This window comes from Lepidochelys kempii, chromosome 8, assembly GCF_965140285.1.
Source record: "Lepidochelys kempii isolate rLepKem1 chromosome 8, rLepKem1.hap1, whole genome shotgun sequence".
Taxonomy (NCBI): domain Eukaryota; kingdom Metazoa; phylum Chordata; order Testudines; family Cheloniidae; genus Lepidochelys; species Lepidochelys kempii.
Genome location: NC_136387.1, coordinates 29,389,299 through 29,410,903, shown reverse-complemented (window position 1 = coordinate 29,410,903; position 21,605 = coordinate 29,389,299). Strand labels below are relative to the sequence as shown.

Genomic DNA, 21,605 nt, shown 5'->3' with positions numbered 1-21,605 from the left:
TCCTCCCAGCGGGCCAGTAATGTCACTGAAGATGGTGTTCACACCACCTTCCCAGCCTGTTTCCCATCCTTTTCCCTTGCTCCTTTGGCCTCATGCCACCCTGGCTGACTCTGCCCAGTGACTAGTGACGCTGCCTCCATGCTGACTCTGCCATGACTGTAACTTAAAGTTAGTTCTGAAACATCCCCTATTCCCACCCCAAACATACAAGTGTGTAGACCAACTATGTAATTTTGTAATATTTTTTAATTACCATTAATTCTGACAAAACCATTACAGTATACATAGGATAAAAATGTATAGTTGTTGCCTATTAAAATGTTTCATACATAGAAAAATAGTATATACATCCACAGACCTGCATTTTAAAAGTATTTGTCAGCTTTAATGGACAGAGACTAATGTAATTTAGTCTTTATTCTGGACTTAATTGCATTCTCTCCCCAATTCCACCCCACCATAGTAGAGTCATAACTATAAAGGTGGTTTGGAAAGGTTAGAAGTGTTTGAGAAAATAAAGAATTAGCACAATAAAAACCATTCAAATCAGCATTTTCAAAGTTAAATTACCCAAATATTATATAACAAAGCGGCTAGTAGTTTGATGAAAACTTAGCTATCAATTACAGTAATTCTGGACAAAGTAGTCACATCTCCTTTTCATAATTCTGTAGAGTACGGCAATATAGTAGATATTTTTTAAAGCAGCATCATTCAAGTACTCAATACTAGGTAATTTACTACAAAATTGTAAGATTTTAAGAGCTTTTTGATTTTAGCAGCAATACACCAAGTTTCATAGTTTATTTTTACTGACTGGAAATCCATTATTTGACATAAAATAATCTTTTACAAACAGCCAACAACAAATCTGAGAAGTGAAATGCATTGTATTGACCTGGCAGAGGGCCTGATATAACTCCCATTAAAATTAATGGAAAGACTCCATTGAATTTAACGGGACTTTGATCAGGCCCTAAAATGATGAGGGGGGGTTTTCCCACTCCTACAAAACAGTGCAACTTGTATGGCTAAAAATTTGAATTGGATTCTTTGTAGTACAATACTGGGTCAAATTCAGCACCGGGGTGCAGCTCTATGGCTTCTGCAGAGTTACACCTTCTCACACAGGGGTTAACTGTGGCCCTTCATATATATTAGCATGTAGTGCCCTCAATCTGTAGAGAGTCTTATTTACTTAGAACAGTCCATTTTTGTAGAACAGAGGGTGTAAGTTTACTCACTTAAGTATTTTTTGTATCATATAAAACTGCCAGTGCTCTATTCTGTGGAGCACGTGTTCAGCCACCAAAAGCCCCAAACAGATTAATGATCCAAAGGAATGCATACAATTAAATTTTGTGAGGGGGAGTTCAATCTACGGGAGTGCAAGAAAAATAAATAGTATTTCTAATACTATGGAAAGCACAATCTCTTGATAAAATGGATCCAAACTTGCCATTTGAATGGTCCAATTGGCACTTGGGCATAAAATAAACTGAGCAGTTCAGTTCTTAGAAACACCCGTATGTGGATTGAACACCCACACCTAAAAGCTGGGCTCAGAGTCACACATGCATTAAAGACTAAACTGTCTGCAGAGATGAATTAGTGACAAAGCTGTCAAGTATATCATGCAAATCAATTTGGGATGTGCTAGAAAAGACGGGGTGGTTAAACACTGGTGCTTTCACACGTTTGCTTTGTATATTTGTCTACATATATTAGTTGCTTTTTCTGCATTGTTATTATTATTTTAAACTGTAGAAAAATAAGTAATAAAATATTCCTAAGCAACTGTAGGGTCTTCTCTTTATATGTAAGGACAAAAATCTTTAAAAGCACCTGAATGACTGTGGAGCCTAAGTCCCACTGAGTTACTTGCTAAAAAATACTCTGAAAATAGAGTTTAAAAATGATAGAATAGCTATCCCAGGTTCGTGGATTAGAAAAGGAATGAGTTAGCTGTGCCCCACTTGATGGGAATAGTATTAAAAAAACAAAAAAAAAGAAAAAAGGTAAGTTCATCCAGAAAGCTCACTTTATTAAAAAAAAACCCTAAAATTGACTCGTGTTCCATGCAGCCCTCCTCCTATAGCAGTGGTTTCAATGGGCTTTTGGAACTTGTTAAACAAACAGATCCATTATAAACATGAGCTGAAAGTACAAATCTCAAAAAAGTGCAAGTATTTCAACTCTACACCCATTTTTATGACCTAGCAGGAAATGCAAACACTTCACAGCTCAGAGTATTCATTCACAGCACTTCAGAATAAAAAAATGGTTCCCTGCATTCTCTATATTGAACACAATATTAGCTAGGAAGAGTTTGATGTGTTATAGCCATAGAACATAGCAGTGAGGTTCCTTCAGATTTATTTTATTGCAGTAAAACCTCTAAAAGGTAGAGCTGTACAAAATAAGTCTAAATAGAATATTATTTAAGAACAGCACTTCAGGCTGCATTTGTTCTTATTTAAAATTCTTTCCCAAAAATACATTCCTAAATATACAAACTATACAATCTTGTCACTTTAATGCTGGTTTTTCTAATGATAGAACAAAACTAAAAAAGTCTTTAGACATTAAAAAACCGACAAAAGCTCTAATGTACAAATGACTTGGTACCTTCATAATACCACATAAATAACTTCAGCAAAACCAAACTGTATTTATGGAATGGTCAAGGAAAACAAATACTTTATGGTGATTAAACATCGTCTGCAGAGAGGGTTGGAATGTCTATCCTCGGTCGTGTGAAAAATGCCATCTTCTCTCTAAAAAGAAGACCACCATCAGTTGTTAATACAATAAAGAATCCACCAGAGATTTGGACATCCTAAGAGAAGAAAGACTGCCCAGGCAACTAATACACAAAAGGAAAAGCCCCATGCTTCACCACACACACAACACGCCTCTTACTTACATTTCCGAGACAGGCATTGTAAGTGGTTACAGTAAAACTAACAAAACTACTTGTTACAAAAAAGCATCACTTTGCTACTATCATACCATTTTAGGTCTCATAAGTGTGTTACAATAAGACAGCCATAGGTGATTCATTTCTTAAACAAAGGGATAGACAAATTAAGCAGCATTGTACTACTGCCTGATAAAGAAAATATTGGGATCCAGGCCTGTTCTCATTGAAATCAACATGAATTCTGTGGATTTAAATGAGCGCAGGATTTTAGTCTTGGATAAGAAAATGCAAATCTCTCTAACTCAGGCAGCACAGTAACAGTCTTTTGTAAAGGACACTTAAATTCATGGTGAAGTGAAGTTATGCAAAAGAAAATTTTGCAGCAATAACTTTCTCCTCTTTAGAGACATTCCTACCTGAATGATTGTACCTCCAGGGGCTCCTTACGACTCTGTCCTCGCAGCCTGTGTACATCCTTGGCAGCTGCTCTCATCATTTTATCCGCTTTCAGCTCACACTTGTGTTCTGTTTTCTCGACCTAATTGAGTGATGAAGAGAGTGAAACCTTATGTACAATATAGAAGATACCAATTGATTCTTCCCTAAACCAACAAGCTCATGTCAATTAAAAAGATTATTTCATTTGTATGTTAAAGGAGAGAAATAAAGGCATTCTGGTGAGATCAACTATTTGGGGCCATAAACCATAGAAGCTGGAATAAAATTTAGCAGGAGTTTTCCACCTCTAATATGCTCATTCATTGTGAATACAATGCAGCCCTTCTGCAATGTCTATTCTAGCCTATTGGCTGGAACTGTGGCTGCTGACCCCTGGGCAACCCCTCTGTCTGGGGTTTGAGGCCAGCGGATCAGCTTCAATGAGCATCTAGCAGTACCCTCAGCAGCTCAACCCCAAAAGCCCCCTGCATGCCAGCCTGTTCAGAGCCAGAATGAAACCCTTGCACAGCAGATGGAAAAGCCCCCCTGCACATCAATCCTGTCTGCCTCAGTTCCAGCATAGGGACCCCTGCAAAGTCTGTGTGGTGTAGAGGGAGCCCTGAGCACCTGGGTGAACTTCTTGCAGAAGTAATAGTATAAGTCAATGGTACAATGTGTGTGTGTGTTTAATGTGGCATTTACAAGATTATGAAGCTGAAGTATAAGAGGGATGAGATGCGTGCCTTTCTTATGAAAGAGGGTGAAAGCAGTATGCCTCCAGATGCTCTCCCTCTGGACTAACCTGAAAAACTAGTTAAGATAAAGAAAAAAAGTTGAAAGTTTAGCTAACAATTAGAAGTCTATCATCAAAGGGATTATCATAATCAAATAAAGAACAATCCCATTTTTTGTGAAATGTGTCAGAAAGCGGCTCACTTTGCTATTACCTCTACTTAGGGCTATTCAGTCATTCCTGAAGCTTCCCCCACCTTATCTATAAATTCCATTCTTTTTGAAGCACTGAGTTTTATTTTTAGACTCTCCAGAGAGAAAAGGAATGCATTTTGAACAGAAAGGCAACTTTCAGAAAGAGAAAAAATTGTTTTGTGCAATAATCTTTAGTGTTTCCAGTTTTCATCACTGCCATTTAACCCACTCCTTGATGGTAGATGCTTTCAGAACTGTCAAATAAAATGCAGTTTTAATAATCTGGGGAAAAAAGACATTTTCTGCTATGGCCAACTGGGAATCCTGCATAATTAATATTCCCAAGTCATTTCCTTTTGATGCCTGGGATTTCCATTCTAGTGATCTAAAACCGAAGTGAATACTTGTTGAAAAGTTTTAGTTAGTGCTTTATGTTTCTTTTATACCCAATGTTTTCTGAAAGCACAATTGTTATAAGATGAATATTGAAACTACATAAACATCAGTCAAGTTGTCTGTCATCTTTCACTATCCTCTGGTTTGGTTTTCTAGTCAGCCAAAGTATGACAGAAGCTGTGACCAAGTTCAAAGAAGAATGTGAGGTTGCCTTTTTCTACCAGTTTAATAGCCAATCTTGTTACTGATTTCTCTCAAAGGAGATTATATCATTCCCAAGCTTGAATCACAAGACCCATTTATTTGTGCATTTCAAAGACAAATGCCAAGTGACAGAGCAACTTGTATTCTAGTGTAAGCTTATTTAGTTTCACTAGATATTTGAAAACCAAAGTGACTAGCACGCTGCTTATGCTTATAATAGAGTTCTGCAACTGCAAGGTTAAGCGGGAAAACTAAAACAAGTTGCCACTTCTCTTAGGGGTTACACACAGACTCATAGACTTTAATGTCAGAAGGGACCATCATAATCATCTAGTTAGATCTCCTGCACATTGCAGGACCTCACTCACCCACTCCTGTAATAGACTCATAACCTCTAGCTGAGTTACTGAAGTCCTCAAATCATGATGTAAAGACTTCAAGCTACAGAAAATCCACCATTTACATTAGTTTAAACCTACAAGTGACCCATGCCCCATGCTGCAGAGGAAGATGAAAAATCTTGAGCCAATCTGATCCAGGGAAAAATTCCCTCCCGACCTCAAATATGATGATCAGTTAGACCCTGAGCATGTGGGCAAGATCCTCTGATCAGACATTTTGGAAAGATTTCTCAGAGCCCTCTTCAGTTAGTGTCCCTTCACCAGCCATTGGAGATATTTGCTGCTAGCAATCGCAGATCAGCTACATGCCATTGTAGGCAGTCTCATCATAGTATCCCCTCCATAACCTTATCAACCTCAGTCTTGAAGCCAGTTAGGTTTAGTTGGTTAGAAACCTTTGTCCAATTTCAAGCCTAAACTTGTTGATAGCCAGTTTATATCCATTTGTTCTTGTGCTCACATTGGCACTTAACTTAAATAACTCCTCTCCTTCCCTGGTATTCATCCCTCTGATGTACTTATAAAGAGCAATCATATCTCCCCTCAGCTTTCGTTTGGTTAGGCTAAACAAGCCAAGCTCATAAGGTAGGTTTTCCATTCCTCGGATCATCCTAGTAGCCCTTCTCTGCACTTGTTCCAGTTTTAATTCATCATTCTTTAACATGGGAGACCAGAACTGCACACAGTATTCTAGATGAAGTCTCCCCAGTGCCTTGTATAATGTTACTAATTCTTCCCTATCTGTACCGGAAATACCTTGCCTGATGCATCCTAAGATTGCACTAGCCTTTTGCATGGCCACATCACACTGGTGGCTCATTGTCATCCTGTGATTAACCAATACATCCAGGTCTTTCTCCTCCTCTGTCACTTCCAACAAATGCATCCCCAGCTTATAGCAAAAATTCTTGTTAGTCCCTACATGCATGGCCTTGCACTGTGCACTATTACATTTCATCCTATTTCTATTACTCAAGTTTACGAGGTCGTCAAGATCTTCTTGTATTATATGCTGGTCCTCATCTGCATTGGCAATACCTCCCAACTTGGTCTTATCCGCAAATGTTATTAGCACACTCCCACTTTTTGTGCCAAGGTCAATAATAAAAACGTTAAATAAGATCAGTCCCAAGACCAATCCCTGAGGAACGCTCTTGGATGGTGCCCCCCCATAAGGCTTTATGGAAATATGCTTGTGAATGTATATATGACATAACTGGAGTTTGTTTTATGCTACATATGCCATGTAACATATCTCTGTAAAGGTTATGACCTACTGAATCTATTCGTCCTATTTGTATGCAAGTGTCATTATTGTATTCGAAGTTATGAATATTGGCTGAATACTTGTCTGATTTTAAATAACCTTAGTAAGGCATTTGGTCAGCTTCTTTAGAAAGGAATTTGCAAGTTAAGTGCACAATCAAGAAGCACTTAATGCACAATGGATCTTGGAAGGCTCCAATCCACATAAGAAGTCTACCTGAGGACGTTCAAGGTAGCATGTAAACAATGGCTGCTGCCTGTAAAAACGGAGTCATGCATGGACATGTGACTTGCCCATGTGACTCCAAAACTCCATCTTGGAGCTGGACTTTGCATAGGAGAGAGGAGGGGGTCTCCACCCACAAGAGAAAGTCTATTTAAGCCCGTGGAAGACCCCTCCATTTTGTCTTCAGCTGGCTAAAGAGATAGTCTCTCCACCCCCAAGGATACCTGAAAGAAACTGGAACAAAGGACAGTAACTACAGGGTGTGTGAGTAATTGCTGGACCCAGACTAGAAGGAGATTAGTCTGTAAAAGGAAGCTTACTGGGATTCCTCTGAGGATGAGGTTTTTATCTGTATTCAGTTTTTTTATGGTATTAGATCTAGACTTGTGTGTTCTATTTTATTTTGCTTGGTAATTCATTTTGTTCTGTCTGCTATTAACTGGAACCACTTAAATCCTACTTTCTGTATTTATTAAAATCACTTTTTACTTATTAATTAACCCAGAGTATGTATTAGTACCTGGGGGTGGCGGGGGTGGCAAACAACTGTGCATATCTCTCTCTCTCAGTGTCATAGAGGGCAAACAATTTATGAGTTTACCCTTTATACAGGGAAAACAGATTTGGGGTTTGGACCCCATTGGGAGTTGGGCATCTGAGTGTTAAAGACGGGAACACTTCTTAAGCTGCTTTCAATTAAGTCTGCAGCTTTGGAGCACATAGTTCAGACCCTGGGTCTGTGTTGGAGCAGACTGGCGGGTCTGGCTCAACAAGACAGGGTGCTGGAGTCCCAAGCTGGCAGGGAAAGCAGGGGCAGAAGTAGTCTTGGGACATCAGTTGGCAGCCCCAAGGGAGTTTCTGTGATCCAACCCGTCACAACCTCCCTCTAGCCTGACAGTTCATCTTTCAGTATGACCCATTGTAGTCTCTCCTTTAACCAGTCCCTTTTCTACCTTTCACTTCTCATATTAATTCCCATCTTCAATTTAACTAATAATGTCCCATGTGGAACTGTATCAAATGCCTTACGGAAATCCAGATAGATAAGAGCTCTGACTTTTGCATTAATTATGCATGTTTAATAGCAGAGGACCTTATTCTAAAGCACTTAGGCCTAGTCTACACACAGGTTTTTTACTAAAACTACTTTGGTTACAAGTACAATTTCTACTGGTATTGTTAAAGCAGTAAAGTCTATGAAAGTCTGCATGTAAACAAGCCCTTCCACCAAATAGTACCATGTTCTGCAAGGAGTTCCAATGATACCATAAGTAAGTGCAGAAGAACTGGGCCCAGAATAGTCAGCAGAGTTTGTGGATTAAATCCTACAGCATCTTGTAAGCATGGACTTTTAGAACCCTCAGATTTTTCTAGAAGGCTGTTTATAGTACTTTAAACATATTACAGCATTTTATAATCCATTAATACACACAGATTCAGAGAAGGCAAAACAGAATATCATTTTATTAACCAACATGCAGATAATACAGAAGACCCAATTTTTACTGAGACATTCTAGTACCTCCCTCCCTAATGGTCTGGGCACTCATTCCCCCACTAACAAAGGTCACAGCCCCCAAAATTGTGATCTCAACATACTCCTTCTTGGTGCATGAAACAGACTTTCCCCACAGCATGCAACTCTTGTGTGTGCCTGATAAAGACCATCTATGAAAATTCAGTCTGTACATTAATTTACAGATTCTCTCTCATCACTGCTTTCCAAGACTGCCACTGGGCTTTGAAAAGAATGGAGCTAGCCAAAAGAAAGGAGTAGCCAATCGGTACTATCCTTCTACATGCAGGAACCACTTGGAGCCAATGACTCTGTGACATTGCACTCCATATTCTTCATATTGATATTATTATGATATGATTATGGCATAATTAGAATGAATTTTGTACAAGACTGGTCATGTGAGGTGTCATTGGAAAAGTTATGATGTGCTAAATATAATTATTCTATTTGTATGCATGTATCATTTTTGTATCTGAAGTTATGAATATTGACTATGTATCTGTATTTCACATGTAGTCACACCTGGGTGATACCCACTAGGCAAAATGCTTCCAGTCTAGACAGCTGGCTGTGAAGGGCCTATTCAAGGTAATGGGCCATTAGGAAGAACAACTTGCCTTAGGAGAAGCTTATCTCCCATTGGGTGACCTTCTTGAGAAGGCTCCAGACAGCCTGTAAGTAATGGCTACCATGACTCAGCAAGGTATTCAAGGGCATGTGACCAGGCCACATGACACGGAACTACATCTTGGATACCAGTGTTTTTCCACAAACTGAATTTGGGACAAAGGGGTCCCACCATATGCTAAAGCTATATAAGGCAGGGAGTGACATCATCTGTTGTTCTTTACTCCCCATACAAGAAAACTCCTGGAAACACCTAAGGAACAAAAGGTTGAACTGGGGTACATGCTGGACCCAGGCTAAAGGGATTTCTAGCCTATGTATGAAAACCTGGGGATCCCTAGCTGAAAAGCAAGTGGAGCTTGTTCCTTAAGTATCTGCAAGCCTGCTTGTATCATCAGTGAGGGTGAGAGATTGTTAATTCAAATCCTATCCTTCTACTATGTTAAGCTTAGTTTGAGTTTTTGTTTATTTACTAGGTAATCTGCTTTGATCTGTTTGCTAGCACTTAAAATCTTTTGTAGTTAATAAACTTGTTTTTGCTTTATCTAAACCAGTGAGTCTGAATGAAGTTCTTGGAAATCTTAGCTCAAGGGGCAAAGGCTGTTGCATTTCCTCTCCACACTGAGGGGGAGGTGAACTGGATAATAAATTCATACTGGTCAGAGTTTTGACCAGGGCAGGACGGTACAGCTCTGGGGTCCTAGACTGGGAAGCTGGTGGTTATTTTGGCTGTAGTGTCTCTATTGTTGGTTTGTGCAGTGGCTGGTCAGCCCGGTATGTAACTGCAGCTGGGTGTGTCCCGACTTGTGTGAATGCTGGTGGAAGTGTAGGACCAGGAGTGGGTCTGCAGCTTGTCACAACAACACAGTGTGAGAGAGAGCCCAGGCTGGTGAGTCAGAGGCCTCAGTGGTACCCCAGTTCCAGGTGGCACCCCCAGGAGGAACCCGTCACAGACTCCTTCTGCGCCTGGCCTTGCATCCAATGAAACGTGACAGTAGAATTCAAATTGTAGGAAATGACTCCTGCATTTGCAAGGGCTACAATTCTAATTATTTGTCAGTATGTAAAGTTAATAAAACAGAAGCTTCAATACAAAGCTCCAAAAAATAGGTTTATTTAAAAGGGGGAAGATTTGGAATGTAGCAGTACTAAAGATTTGAACATTCTGGTCTCTAGAGGATTGGGAAAATGTGTTTGACTAAACATATTAACAAAAACCCAGTCAGAATTACTTACCCGTTTTTCAACATGTCGCAGCCAAAGCCGGAATCTCTCATCATCCTTTACCCATTGTGGCAGCTCTTTTTCACCTTGACCTTGAGCTTGTTCTAACTGTTCTTTCAGTTCTTTCAGTACAGAGATCTCTTGCACTAACTGATTGTGCCAGGTCCTTGAAGCCTGCAGGTCTAACTCCAGGTCTAGTGAAGTTCGGATTACACGCTCTGCACCAAAGGACTTAACTGAAGGCTGGAACAGAAGGGATTTATGATTAGAATAAAAAAAGTGTCAAACTGTTCCCATTTGGTCCGAATATGTGCGATGACCACTTCCTTCTCAAACGCACAATGTTCTGGAGATGAAAGGTAACATCTCTGGTAACGCTGCTTTTGCAAAACTGCTCACCCGAATTTGCAGTTTCACAGTCTAGCAAAGTCTTATAAGTAAGCTTGCCCATGCTGCAGCTTCCATCAACACTAGTGATATCCAAAGTAAGCCATGGGCTTCTGTACTTAGCTGACAATGGGCTGAAATGAGGAGTGTCTTCCTTACACCATTACTCAGAATATAATTTTACTTTAATACTTACACCTCAATTATCAGAATATTGCAGAATGCTGCAAAACAACATATTAGCACTGGTTTCACACCAGTGGATTTTCTCCTGCCCCCAATATCAGGCACATTAGTGTCAAGGAGTGAAAAGGTGAGTATTTCTATCAGACAGTTACAGTCTGCCTCATGCAAAATGTTTCAGTGGTCGCCTAAGGACAGCAGCCCAATTCCACCCCATTCACATCATAGAAGAACGTGCACAATGATGTCATTAATGGCTGTGGAGCTTCATTAAGCACTGTTAAGTTTCAATGTGCATCTGAAAAGGTGATTTTCAAATGCTTACAAATTAGTTATGCCAAAGGAATGATTGCCAATGAGAGCATAATTTACATGCCACATTTAAAAATTTAGCTATTTGAGTTCTGTTTGGAAGGAAAATTGTGAGAAATAATTTTTCAAAGTGGGAGTTCTAGTAACTCAAGGGAGCAGACATATGTCACCTTTTGACAGACTAGTAAGAATATTTCTGCCAAAATGGAGAATTTTTTTTTAACGCTATGAGCACATGAAGACAGGCGGTTTATATCTGAAATTAACCTGAATTACCTATTGGTAACTCACAAACCAATGCTTTAAGAACATGCTTGTTTTCTTAAATGCCAGCTAAGGGGAAAAATTTGTAGATGAAGTTTTTACCCGCTTCATTCTGACACTTCGCCTCTCCATAGCATTCCGAACGAAGGGTGGTTTCTTAGACAGTGTTGAACTGTCACTATCACTGCGATTTAGCTGAAAAAGAGACAGAAGTAATTGTTATAAAACAAGCATGCAGTGGAAGGCTATTACGAATGAGCCCACAGAGCTGCCGACATTTATAGAAAGCCATGGACTGAGAATTATCTGAGACAGTCACATGTAACAGTGCAATGAAACCCACCCGGTGCCCAAATCTGGCTGTTTTTCCATGGCCACTGTCCTTTCCTGGCCTCCTCCCCTCTGTATTTCAATGGTGCTGTTTGAGAAGAGGTTGGAAGATACCATCACTTTTTGTTAGAACACTACACAGGTCACAACACAGTCCCTTTCCCCTGCTCAACAGCAATAACTAGGTCAAACAAGAGACTAAAAAAATAAGATGTAATGAACAATGTTAAATTGGCTGGGGATTAAGTCATTTCCATCCGTAACTTCTATGAATAAGAAGAGCATAACATTGGAGAAGGATTAAGTATTTTTTTTTCCTTTTCAAACAAACTATATCTATATATGAAGCTAACTTAGTGTGGCATGTGAATACCTTGACTTTTTTCAGGTTTTTTTTGCAGCATTTTATATATTTGGGGTCAGATTGTTCCTGGCAACGCAGAGCAAGAAACCTCTTTTCTTTGTGCTACTTCCATAGTGGCTGGACACAATCATAATCCAAGTGTATGGACAATTCTCTCCTTGTGTACCTTTGGGCCAGGCATTCAGGAGAGCACATGCAGAAATCCAAGGGCTGGAGGAGCAGGCATGTGCCTCCTGCATGCTAGGGAGCTCCAGGATATGATGCTACCACTGAGAAGGTGCAGATTGGCATCACAAGGTTGTACCTATTATGCACAACTGTGATGTTAAATATTCCATTTGATATGAGCATTAATTTACTGTACTCCAGGATATGCATCTGGAGTAAGGTCTAGGCATCCCTTGGATACTGAAACCATGTACCTCCCAGTGCCCTGAGACATGAATATTCCTTGGTATGCCTAAATGTCCTGTTGAGTGTTATTTATTGTATGGCTCAATGCTCAGAGGCCAAAGAGAAGATGCAATTCAAAGATCTAGACTGTTGTGAAGAGAATTAAGCTCACAGCTAAAGCAAAGGCAAAACAGTTCACCTGTGAGCCTGATTTTGTCTGAACTGGATACGCAGGTTTTTCCAAGGACTGTTTTGCTGCACTCAGAGTTAGGCAGCCCTTGATGTTCTACTAGAACACCTCAATCCTCAGTTAGACCAGCACGTACGTCACAAAAGCAGTTTCCTGACAGCATTTACTTGTATTCTACACTGGTTGAAACTAAAGGAGTTATTTGTAGTCTATCCTGATCCTCAATCCTGGAACTAATTAATTATGAATAAACATTTAATCAAAGAGGTGGCACTGACATCCTCAGTCAGTACACAGATCGTTCAATTAGTGTCACACACAGCACCGTGGAGTCTTTCACGCTCCCTCAGTGCTGCTAATTGAAGTTAGTCGTTGTCTGCTTTCTGATTTCTATCACGACCTTTGATTTTAGAGGAGATAAACACTAGTCAGACACTTACAGCATCTCTGTCTGATGATAACCCTAATATCCACCTTTAAGCAGCATTAAATGCAGCAAGGCTGCCTCTGGTTACAAAAGGGGCCGAAGGATTAGACAAGGTGCTATTCTGAACTGTCATTCCTCACTCTGTGATCTAAGGCAAGTTACTTAATCTGTCTATGCCTCATATTCCTCACTTGTAAAATTAATTGCCTACCTTTAGTAAGACATTGAGATTCTTGGCTGACATATGTGCTACACTTTAATTAGTAATTGTTATTTATTTTAACTCACCCAAATTGACCCAGTTCTAGTTTGACATGTCTCAGATTTCTGTCTGGAGCCTTCATTCCAACCAGTGGCAAGTCATGGTCCATGTGAGAGCAATGACTCTGTACCAAATGTTGGCACTAATGCAACTTATTTTGGCAAGACGAGGAAGAACCAGGGCATGAGATGTGGTGGCAGGCACTTGGCAGGAGCTTAGTACCACAAAAATACAGCAGTGTGCTTTAAGCAAGGTGTGCAAGCGGTCCACAGAGATGGAGGACTGAAGATAGCTGATCCAGTTTCTAATGGCAGAGGAATCTCCCTATGCTGAGTGACAGTTCTAGACCAGGACCATAAGCACAGAGCAGTGGGACTACATCACACAGACATGGGATGACCAGCAGTGGGTCCAGAACTTCTGTATAAGGAATGCCACATTTCTGGAGCTGCGTTCTGGTCCTTCACTGCCAGGATATGAGGCCATACCTGTCCAGAGGTGTGTTGCTCTTGCCTTCTGGAAGCTGCCTACCCCAGACTGTTACAGATCGGTGGCTAATTAACTTGGTGTTGACAAGACAACTGTGCTTTCTGTAATGTCAGTCACTAACGTTCTAGCATGGTGTCAGGGGTATCATGCTACTGAAGTGACATCTCCTACAAAGATGGCAAAGTGAGGTTCTGACCACTTAGTTTATTAAAGAACCTTTGCAGGTGCTAAAACCGCTATCACAGCAAGTTCCAATTTGAGTAATTATCTTAATCCTACCTAAATTCATGCTAGCATTTTAATTATATTCATTCTCTCTACACTTCCTGCCCTAAGCCACTGTATTGTGCTGCTGTGGTACAACTGCTAAAATAGCTGCCTTTCAGGAGTGTGTAGTGATTCCACTATCACTTCCCATTGTGAGGTTTACTTAACAGGTGTGAAATGCTCTGTGGTCTTCTGATGTACAATGTCAAGAAGGGGTGCTGTACCCTCAACTCCCATTGAAGTTCAAGGTCACTGAGGATGCTGTATACTCTCCCATCAGTGCAGTGTATTATCAGATGAACTAAAGATACTGTGCAGTCACTCAGGAAAAACATTTACAACGAAGTCTGGGGATGTGGATTCCTTACCCGACAGATGTACTGACTCTGTGGTCCTGGCGAAAATGTTTTGGAGCGGATTATGGTGCTACTTCTGACAAATTGAGTTTGTGGGGGGTTAGCTGCTTTTTTCTCTTTTGGACGAACTACAGTAGAAGATTGTGCAAGACTCTCTGTGTTTGTCTCTTTATCCACCTGAAAGAAACACACTTTAATAACCATAAGAATGGCTATACTGGGTCAGACCAATAGTCCATCTAACCCAGTATCCTGTCTTCCAGCAGTGGCAGTGCCAGACGATTTAAAGAGAATAAACAGAACAGGCCAATCATCAAGTGATCCATTCCTTGTCGTTCAGCCCCAGCATCTAGCAATCAAAGCTTAGGGACACCCAGAGCATAGAGTTGCATCCATGACCATCTTGACTAACAGCCACTGATGGACTTATCCTCCATGAATTTATCTAATTCTTTTTTTAACCCAGTTACAGTTTTGGCCTTCATAACAACCACTGGCAATGAGTTTCACAGATTGACTGTATGTTGTGTGGGGAAATACTTCCTTTTGTTTGTTGTAAACCTGCTGTCTATTAATTTCATTGGGGGACCCCTGATTCTTGTGTTATGTGAAGGAGTAAATAACAGTTCCTTATTCACTTTCTCCACACCATTCATGATGTTATAGACCTCTATCACATCCCCCCTTAGTCATCTCTTTTCCAAGCTGAACAGTCCCAGTCTCTTTAGTCTTTCCTCTTATGGAAGATCTTAAGGATGTCCACATCCTTAATCATTTTATGTTATGTTCTTATGTACCTTTTCCATTTCTAATATATATTTTTTGAGATGGGGTGACCAGAATTAAATGAAGTATTAAATATGTGGATATATCATGGATTCATACAGTGGCATAATGATATTTACCATTTTGTTATTTATCCCTGTAACTGCCTCCCCCCAACATACTATCAATGACAATTGCTTTTTCACATGCAAAAGAGCAACTTTTCATGAATTAAACTACAATCTAGAGCAGACAAAGTTGTGTCTCTTTCTTGGCTCTCCTTATGCAATACACTGTAGTACAGCCCTCTCCAAACTTGTGAGTAATTTCAACAACTGTATCATTTCCTATGGACTCAGTTGCAAGTGACCTGTGTAAATCCTGAGTGACTCCACTAACTTTTCAGATTTACACCATTGTAGCAGATTAAAAATCGAGCCTTTAAATTTAGATTATCCATTAAAGACCACCTTTTTGTTATTGCACACCTGCAACTGACAGAGACAAGGCAATCTGAGCATTAAAACAGGCCCTTGATTAGGTAAATAGGTGGTGATTAGATAGTACTATCATTCAGGATTACATTAGGAGATCCCATGTGCTAATCATATTGTCTGACAGTGCTTAGGTGAAGAATGCTTCCAAGACCAGGGGACATGGTATTTTGGATTAACTGGTATTTCATAAATGTAGTGTTATTTAAAATTGAGGTTTGACTGTAATGTAAGAGCTATCTTAAACTTCATGTGATTGCTGTAGTTCTCCTTAATTCAACATTGGCCTGGTCAGCTTTGCAGCAGATAGTACTTAGTCCTGCTAGGAGTGCAGGGGACTCGTCTAGATGACCTCTCCAGATCCCTTCCAGTCCTACGATTCTATGATTAACACAGGGCCCACAAAAAAACTTATCACAAGTGAATAAGACAAAGGGAAAAGGATGAGATCAAGAAATATGAAGATGTTCCACTCAGAATTGTTTTTAGCTCTTTTTAAATCGTAAAACTTCAAAGCAGCAGTAGAAAGAGACGAGCAATTCAGACTATGACAAGTATGTAGTCCAAAACAAAACATTAGAGGGCTATATGTTCAAAGCTGTGGCAGCAAATTTTCCTCCAAAAATGCAAATTCATGGGCTTTCCCCTCAAAATGAATTTGATGCAAATGTACACCCCTGTTGCAACAAAAGCCTCCTGTATTTGCATGAGTAAATCAGGTAACTGAACAGGGAAGCATCTGAATGACATGATTTGCTTATGCACACGTGGGAGGTTTTTGGTAAATGCAGGGCTGAATGGCCACAATATATATATACATGCACTCTTGCAGATGAACACATTAGCATTAGTAAGTCTGCTTTTCATTTGATAGGTCTGTGATAAGTTGTTTGGGCTACAGTGATTAGAACAAAAACAAAATAAAAGGAAACGTTCCCAAATTCAAGTGAAACACCTTCCCCACAACCTTCATCCCACAATATGATAATTACTCCACCAAGCCTGTTATTTCCCCTGAACTGCGGCTTGCTGTGATGCTATAAGAAACAGAAAAACACTCCATGTAATTTTCCAAAAAAAAAAACAAAAAACAGAAGGAATTGCATCAAGACCAGCAATTAGGGACGATAATAATAATGAACAATGTAGTGCTTAACTCATCTTACTAAATATCAGCCTTTTGGAAGCGACAACATTTACTCTGGGCTTTACCTTTACTGCTACTGACTCAGCATGCACTTGGGATTCTGGATTCTCTTCCGCCTCCCAGAGTGTTTTTCCATCATAGAATTCTTCCTCCTCTTCTGCTTCATTGTCACTGTTCCCATCCTGCTCTTCTTGCTCGGCAACCTCCTCATCTTGCCTGTCATATAAACTGCTTCTGTTACTGGGCTGGACCCACCTGGGACAATACCCCCATAGCATCCTTGATGCTGGTTGGTGTCCTAAGTACTCTGATCAAAAAAACCTCTAGAGCTGCCAGTTGTACCAGATATCTCATGACGTCCCATGGAGCAAGGGAATAACAAAAGCACGCTGGTTGGAGTGGAAGAACCAGCAGTGAAACAGTTAAAGGGAATTTTCTCATCTTTCATTCTATGGTAAGGAAATGACTATGGTTTAATACATTTGCTTCAGTTTCTGCCACAAGCTGTATACTGGGTCTGGTCCATTTGGGTTTGACTTAGTGCTGCTGGTCCAACTTTATGTTGGGTTTAGGAGGCTGACTCGGGGATTCCCCCAAACTGAGGTACTCTCAGTTTGAAACCTAGAATTATGTTAAACAACATGTTCTTGAGAATCTTTTGGGAAACCTGAGCTCAATTATGCATTTTGGTAGATTCCCCACCAAGTTTGTGCTAAGTTTTGCTTTGAATTTTGTGGTTGGTTTGAACCTAACACTCAGTGAAATGTGGGACTGACCATGTAATCCACAGCCAATTAAAGAGTTCATGCAAATCCCTGTGAACTGAAGCTATGGTATTTCACAGGTCCATCAAGCACTATGTGCCACAGATTAATTTATTTTATCTCTTCCAATTTTAACTTTTACTAGCTCTACTCTCAATTCTCAGGCACATGCTCTTCTGTTTCAGTGGCTACAGCATGTTTCTATTGATGTAGAAAAAGATGCCAGAAATGATCTTTTGCAAAGTTCAAGAACTTTGATCAGCTACTAGACACATTTCAATATTACACGATTGCACCTTTGTCTGCATATTATCACATTAAACTTTGACTCATTGACATCCTTACCTGAAACACTGTGTCAAACCCATAGAATCCACAGACTCTTATACTATGATAAGCGAATAGGATGCCACCTACCAATTCTCTCCACTAGTTAAAGTGCTTCTGCTTTCTTCCAGCTTCTTCTCTACTGCTTCCAGTTCAACAGCAGTCTGTTCCAGCAGTGCAGATACAGAGTCCTGTATAGAGGAAAGGGCTTTATTTAAAGACAGAATTCATTTCTAAACCCCATCAGCTATCAGAGTGAGTGTTCCATACTCACAATAAACCTGAGAAAAAAAATAGGAAAAGGTCCATCAGTCAGGTAAAAAGTTACATCCTAAATCAAACTTTTAGTTTTATTGACCCATTTAGTATCATAATGAAATTATTTACATATAAGAATGCCATGGAATCACACAACTGCTGATTTCTTCTCAGCAATGTAATATATTATAGAGGAGGTTTATGCAAGCTTCCTTTTAGCATTTGTCCTTACTGTTTTTTCAGCGCAGGATACTGCAGAACAAATATCCCCTTGTTTGTGTTTTCTGCTTTGCTTCTGAAGATATTTATAACTAAGAAGGTTGTACCAGCGTGTTGACTTCTCTCCAGATCTACATATTTCAGCAAGGCTAATTTGTGCCCCACCCTGTTGGAACCAAGAAGAAAAAGAGTTGTGAGTGCCATCTCAGAAAGAAGTGACTGCAGCAATAAAATGTCAGCAGAAATATGTAGCAGCAAAAACCAAGACTTTGAGAGCTGAAGGTTTAGTTGTCCCTGAGAAAAACCACCACCACCACTAATCTTCACTCTCGCTATTTCAGACATCATCTTGGTGATGGTTGGATGATATTAAATTGAACCATATTGTTGGTGGCTTCCAAGGGTCAGTACACAAGAAAGATTCACTTCAGCAGCTGCGTGCAAATAAGTGTCAAGAATGATGAACAATTATGTTGTGGCCATGGTAACTTGCAATCACTTTCAATTAGCAAGAATAAAAGACAACAATTAAAAAGAGATGGATTCTTTTCTAATTTAAGGGCTCATCAAATTGCTCTTTCGGATATAGGTGCTTGCGATTGATCATTTAAAAAGGTTCCCCTTGTTTTTGTGTCCACTCAGCCTAGATCCACTGTGAACCTTCATTTTGTTTTCTTTTACTACATCATGGCATATGCACAATATATTGCAATTCTGTTACAATTTATATGGCCTGTGCTTGAGCAGACACTATTCATTAGCTAAGTACAGTTTATTTTATATTGCACAGATTTCCTGCAATTAAATTCAGCCCAATCTGGAGTTTACCGAGGCACATAAGCATGTGGGCTACCAGATGGGAAATCAGTTTGGAATACAAGGGCTGTTTCTTAAGCCCAAGTGTGGTTCGCAGGTGAAGGTAGCAAAGCAGGAACACCATAAAAGTGTGGTGGGATTCCCAACCAAAATGTATGTAGACAATAGCATCTACTAAGGGAGACATGAAAGACTCCAGAAACGTACAAACAGAATTAACTTTTTGTTGCTTTGTTATTACTTAGGCCCCAGGTCTATAAGCCTTACTCATATTAAGTAAAGTATCTTACTCCAGAAGCAGTTTCATTAAAATCAACTCCCTTACTAAGGGAATACTGACCATTAAAAAGGATAACTGAACTCATACCAACAGAGTTCTATGGAAATTATAGGGTTCTTTACAATTTACACTCTTCTACAGAATTTGAGAGAATGATCACATTTCTAAAAGGATTTTGTAAAAATCCTTAAAAATGTAATAAAACTGCCTCCATTATAGAATTCTACAGATTTTTTTAAAAAAATCCTCTACAAAGGAGATCATTCTCTATTACATTCTACAGAACATTTCCCTAAAGGGTGGGTGCAAATTGTGGTTCACACCCTTAAGTCACAAGGGAAGAGGAGTCAAGTGGTTTGAGGAATTGGGTTTCTAATGCAGACCTTAAGCCACTGTACATATTGGCATAACTGGGATTCTCCGATATAGTGAAAGTCCATCTCTACAGGGATGGGTCCTACAGCTAAGGACAGTAAGGGAAGCTTGCATAACTGGCCAAATCTAAGTTTTGAGAACACTAGGTATTTGTCAAATTAAGCAGAAGAGATGGAAGAAAAGATTCACACAGAAATGAATGCTAACCAGGCACTCCTCGAGGTGAGACTTATCCACAGTGCAAACATCAACTCTTAAAGTCTTCTGGTGTAAAGCAGGGTAAGAGATTGAAACCCAGAATATTTCATTGTATACAAGACTGTCTGAAGCTTCCATGGGTCTTGTGCGGAACAAACAACTTGTGCTTTCAGAGCAAGGAAGAACAGCCACACGAATGTTCCTATTGAAAAATACTTTAATTAGTGCCATATTAACTTGCTGTAAGCATCTGTTATGAGATTACCATAAATCACAAAACACTATTATTTACCCAATTCATTGTGAAAGCATCTATCATAGTCAGACTTTCCTCTTTGCAATACTAATCTCAACTATAACAGTGAGTACTTTTTAGGGAACATAAATTTTTAAAAACAAATATGAAATGTATTATAATTTTAGGATAAGTGGAGTTATGTACCTAAAAACAGGATCTAGAGACTTCTTAAAGTCACTGGCTAGTCACTGACATTTAGATGAGGAAAAAAAAACATTAAGAGAGGGAATTAAGATGGACAAAACTAGGAAGCTTAAATGCCCTGGAGAGAACTTCTAAAGTGTTGGATTTTTGTAATGCTGTACTTACGATACTCAAAACATTAGTTGCAAATGGGAAAAAAAATCTTCACCAAAAATGTGGGACTGCAAGGGCTGGAAATACTGCCAAATAGCTGCTGGCTAAACATACATGACATTCATAGCACTTTTGATGTGAAAGTAACATCTTCCATTTATTTTGTTGGCAGCAGTGAATGTGATCTACTGAGTTAATGCTTAATTTTTCGTTTGAATGGGACTGGCAAACCATGAAAGTCCATGTATCTGAACTCTGCACACCCTCTGCTCGGCTGCACTGAGCAATGAGCCACAGCTGACAATCTTGCCTGTTAAATGTTAATTCCATATAAGTTTTTCCTAGCAAAGGAAATAAATGAATCTAAAGATTATTGCAGGAAGTTCATCTTCATTTCCATATGCGGATGTATGAGCTCACAACTGATGGTAAATGTGGGATGAAAAATGGGATGTGCTTACAGGGCTACATGCATTATATAAAATGAAAAAATAAACTAAGATGTGTGAGATCCCGGATGAAGTATATTACAACCATTTCTACTATGTTTATTTAATCTACTTACACTTTCTGATCTTGCTGTAACATTAGAGCAGGAACGTTATTCAGCTTCATGACTAATATTGCAAATTGTTTATTTTTGTCATCATATCTGAATTAATTGGAAAAAATGTGAGAAGACACATTAGCAACAACAAAACTGCCTTAGACACAATGAAAGACTGTTCTGTTTTCAAGACACCTTCAGATTTGCTGGCTTGACATTTGCTGCACTAAGATATTTGAAATCTGACGAGAACTACACCAAGGGAGTCTAAAAATTATTTTCCGATAGCTTGTTATGTATAATTCAATCAATCACATTCTAGTTATGTGTAACATTTTTGTATAACAACCAGTGGACATATAGTGGTTTAAGTCATTCAGATAAGGTGTACTATAAATTTGAACCAAGGCATTAGAGTATTTTTACCTGTTATTCAGGTAAATAG

At 39.4% G+C, this 21,605-nt stretch overlaps 1 protein-coding gene across 1 annotated transcript in view; it reads right to left on the bottom strand.

Moving 5' to 3' along the window:
* Positions 1 to 254: 254 nt before the first annotated feature.
* The window catches only part of WWC1 (WW and C2 domain containing 1), a 138,022-nt gene continuing 116,671 nt past the window's right edge, over positions 255 to 21,605 (bottom strand). Inside the window, exons 14-23 of the mRNA XM_073355938.2 lie at positions 21,179 to 21,265; positions 20,028 to 20,220; positions 18,363 to 18,515; positions 17,963 to 18,063; positions 16,847 to 16,997; positions 14,388 to 14,552; positions 11,400 to 11,492; positions 10,164 to 10,394; positions 3,340 to 3,461; positions 255 to 2,777 (exon numbers count right to left, since the gene is read on the bottom strand). Of these exons, the coding sequence (XP_073212039.1) occupies positions 2,711 to 2,777; positions 3,340 to 3,461; positions 10,164 to 10,394; positions 11,400 to 11,492; positions 14,388 to 14,552; positions 16,847 to 16,997; positions 17,963 to 18,063; positions 18,363 to 18,515; positions 20,028 to 20,220; positions 21,179 to 21,265 (1,363 nt within the window). The 3' untranslated portion in view covers positions 255 to 2,710. The remainder of the gene's footprint in view (positions 2,778 to 3,339; positions 3,462 to 10,163; positions 10,395 to 11,399; positions 11,493 to 14,387; positions 14,553 to 16,846; positions 16,998 to 17,962; positions 18,064 to 18,362; positions 18,516 to 20,027; positions 20,221 to 21,178; positions 21,266 to 21,605) is intronic.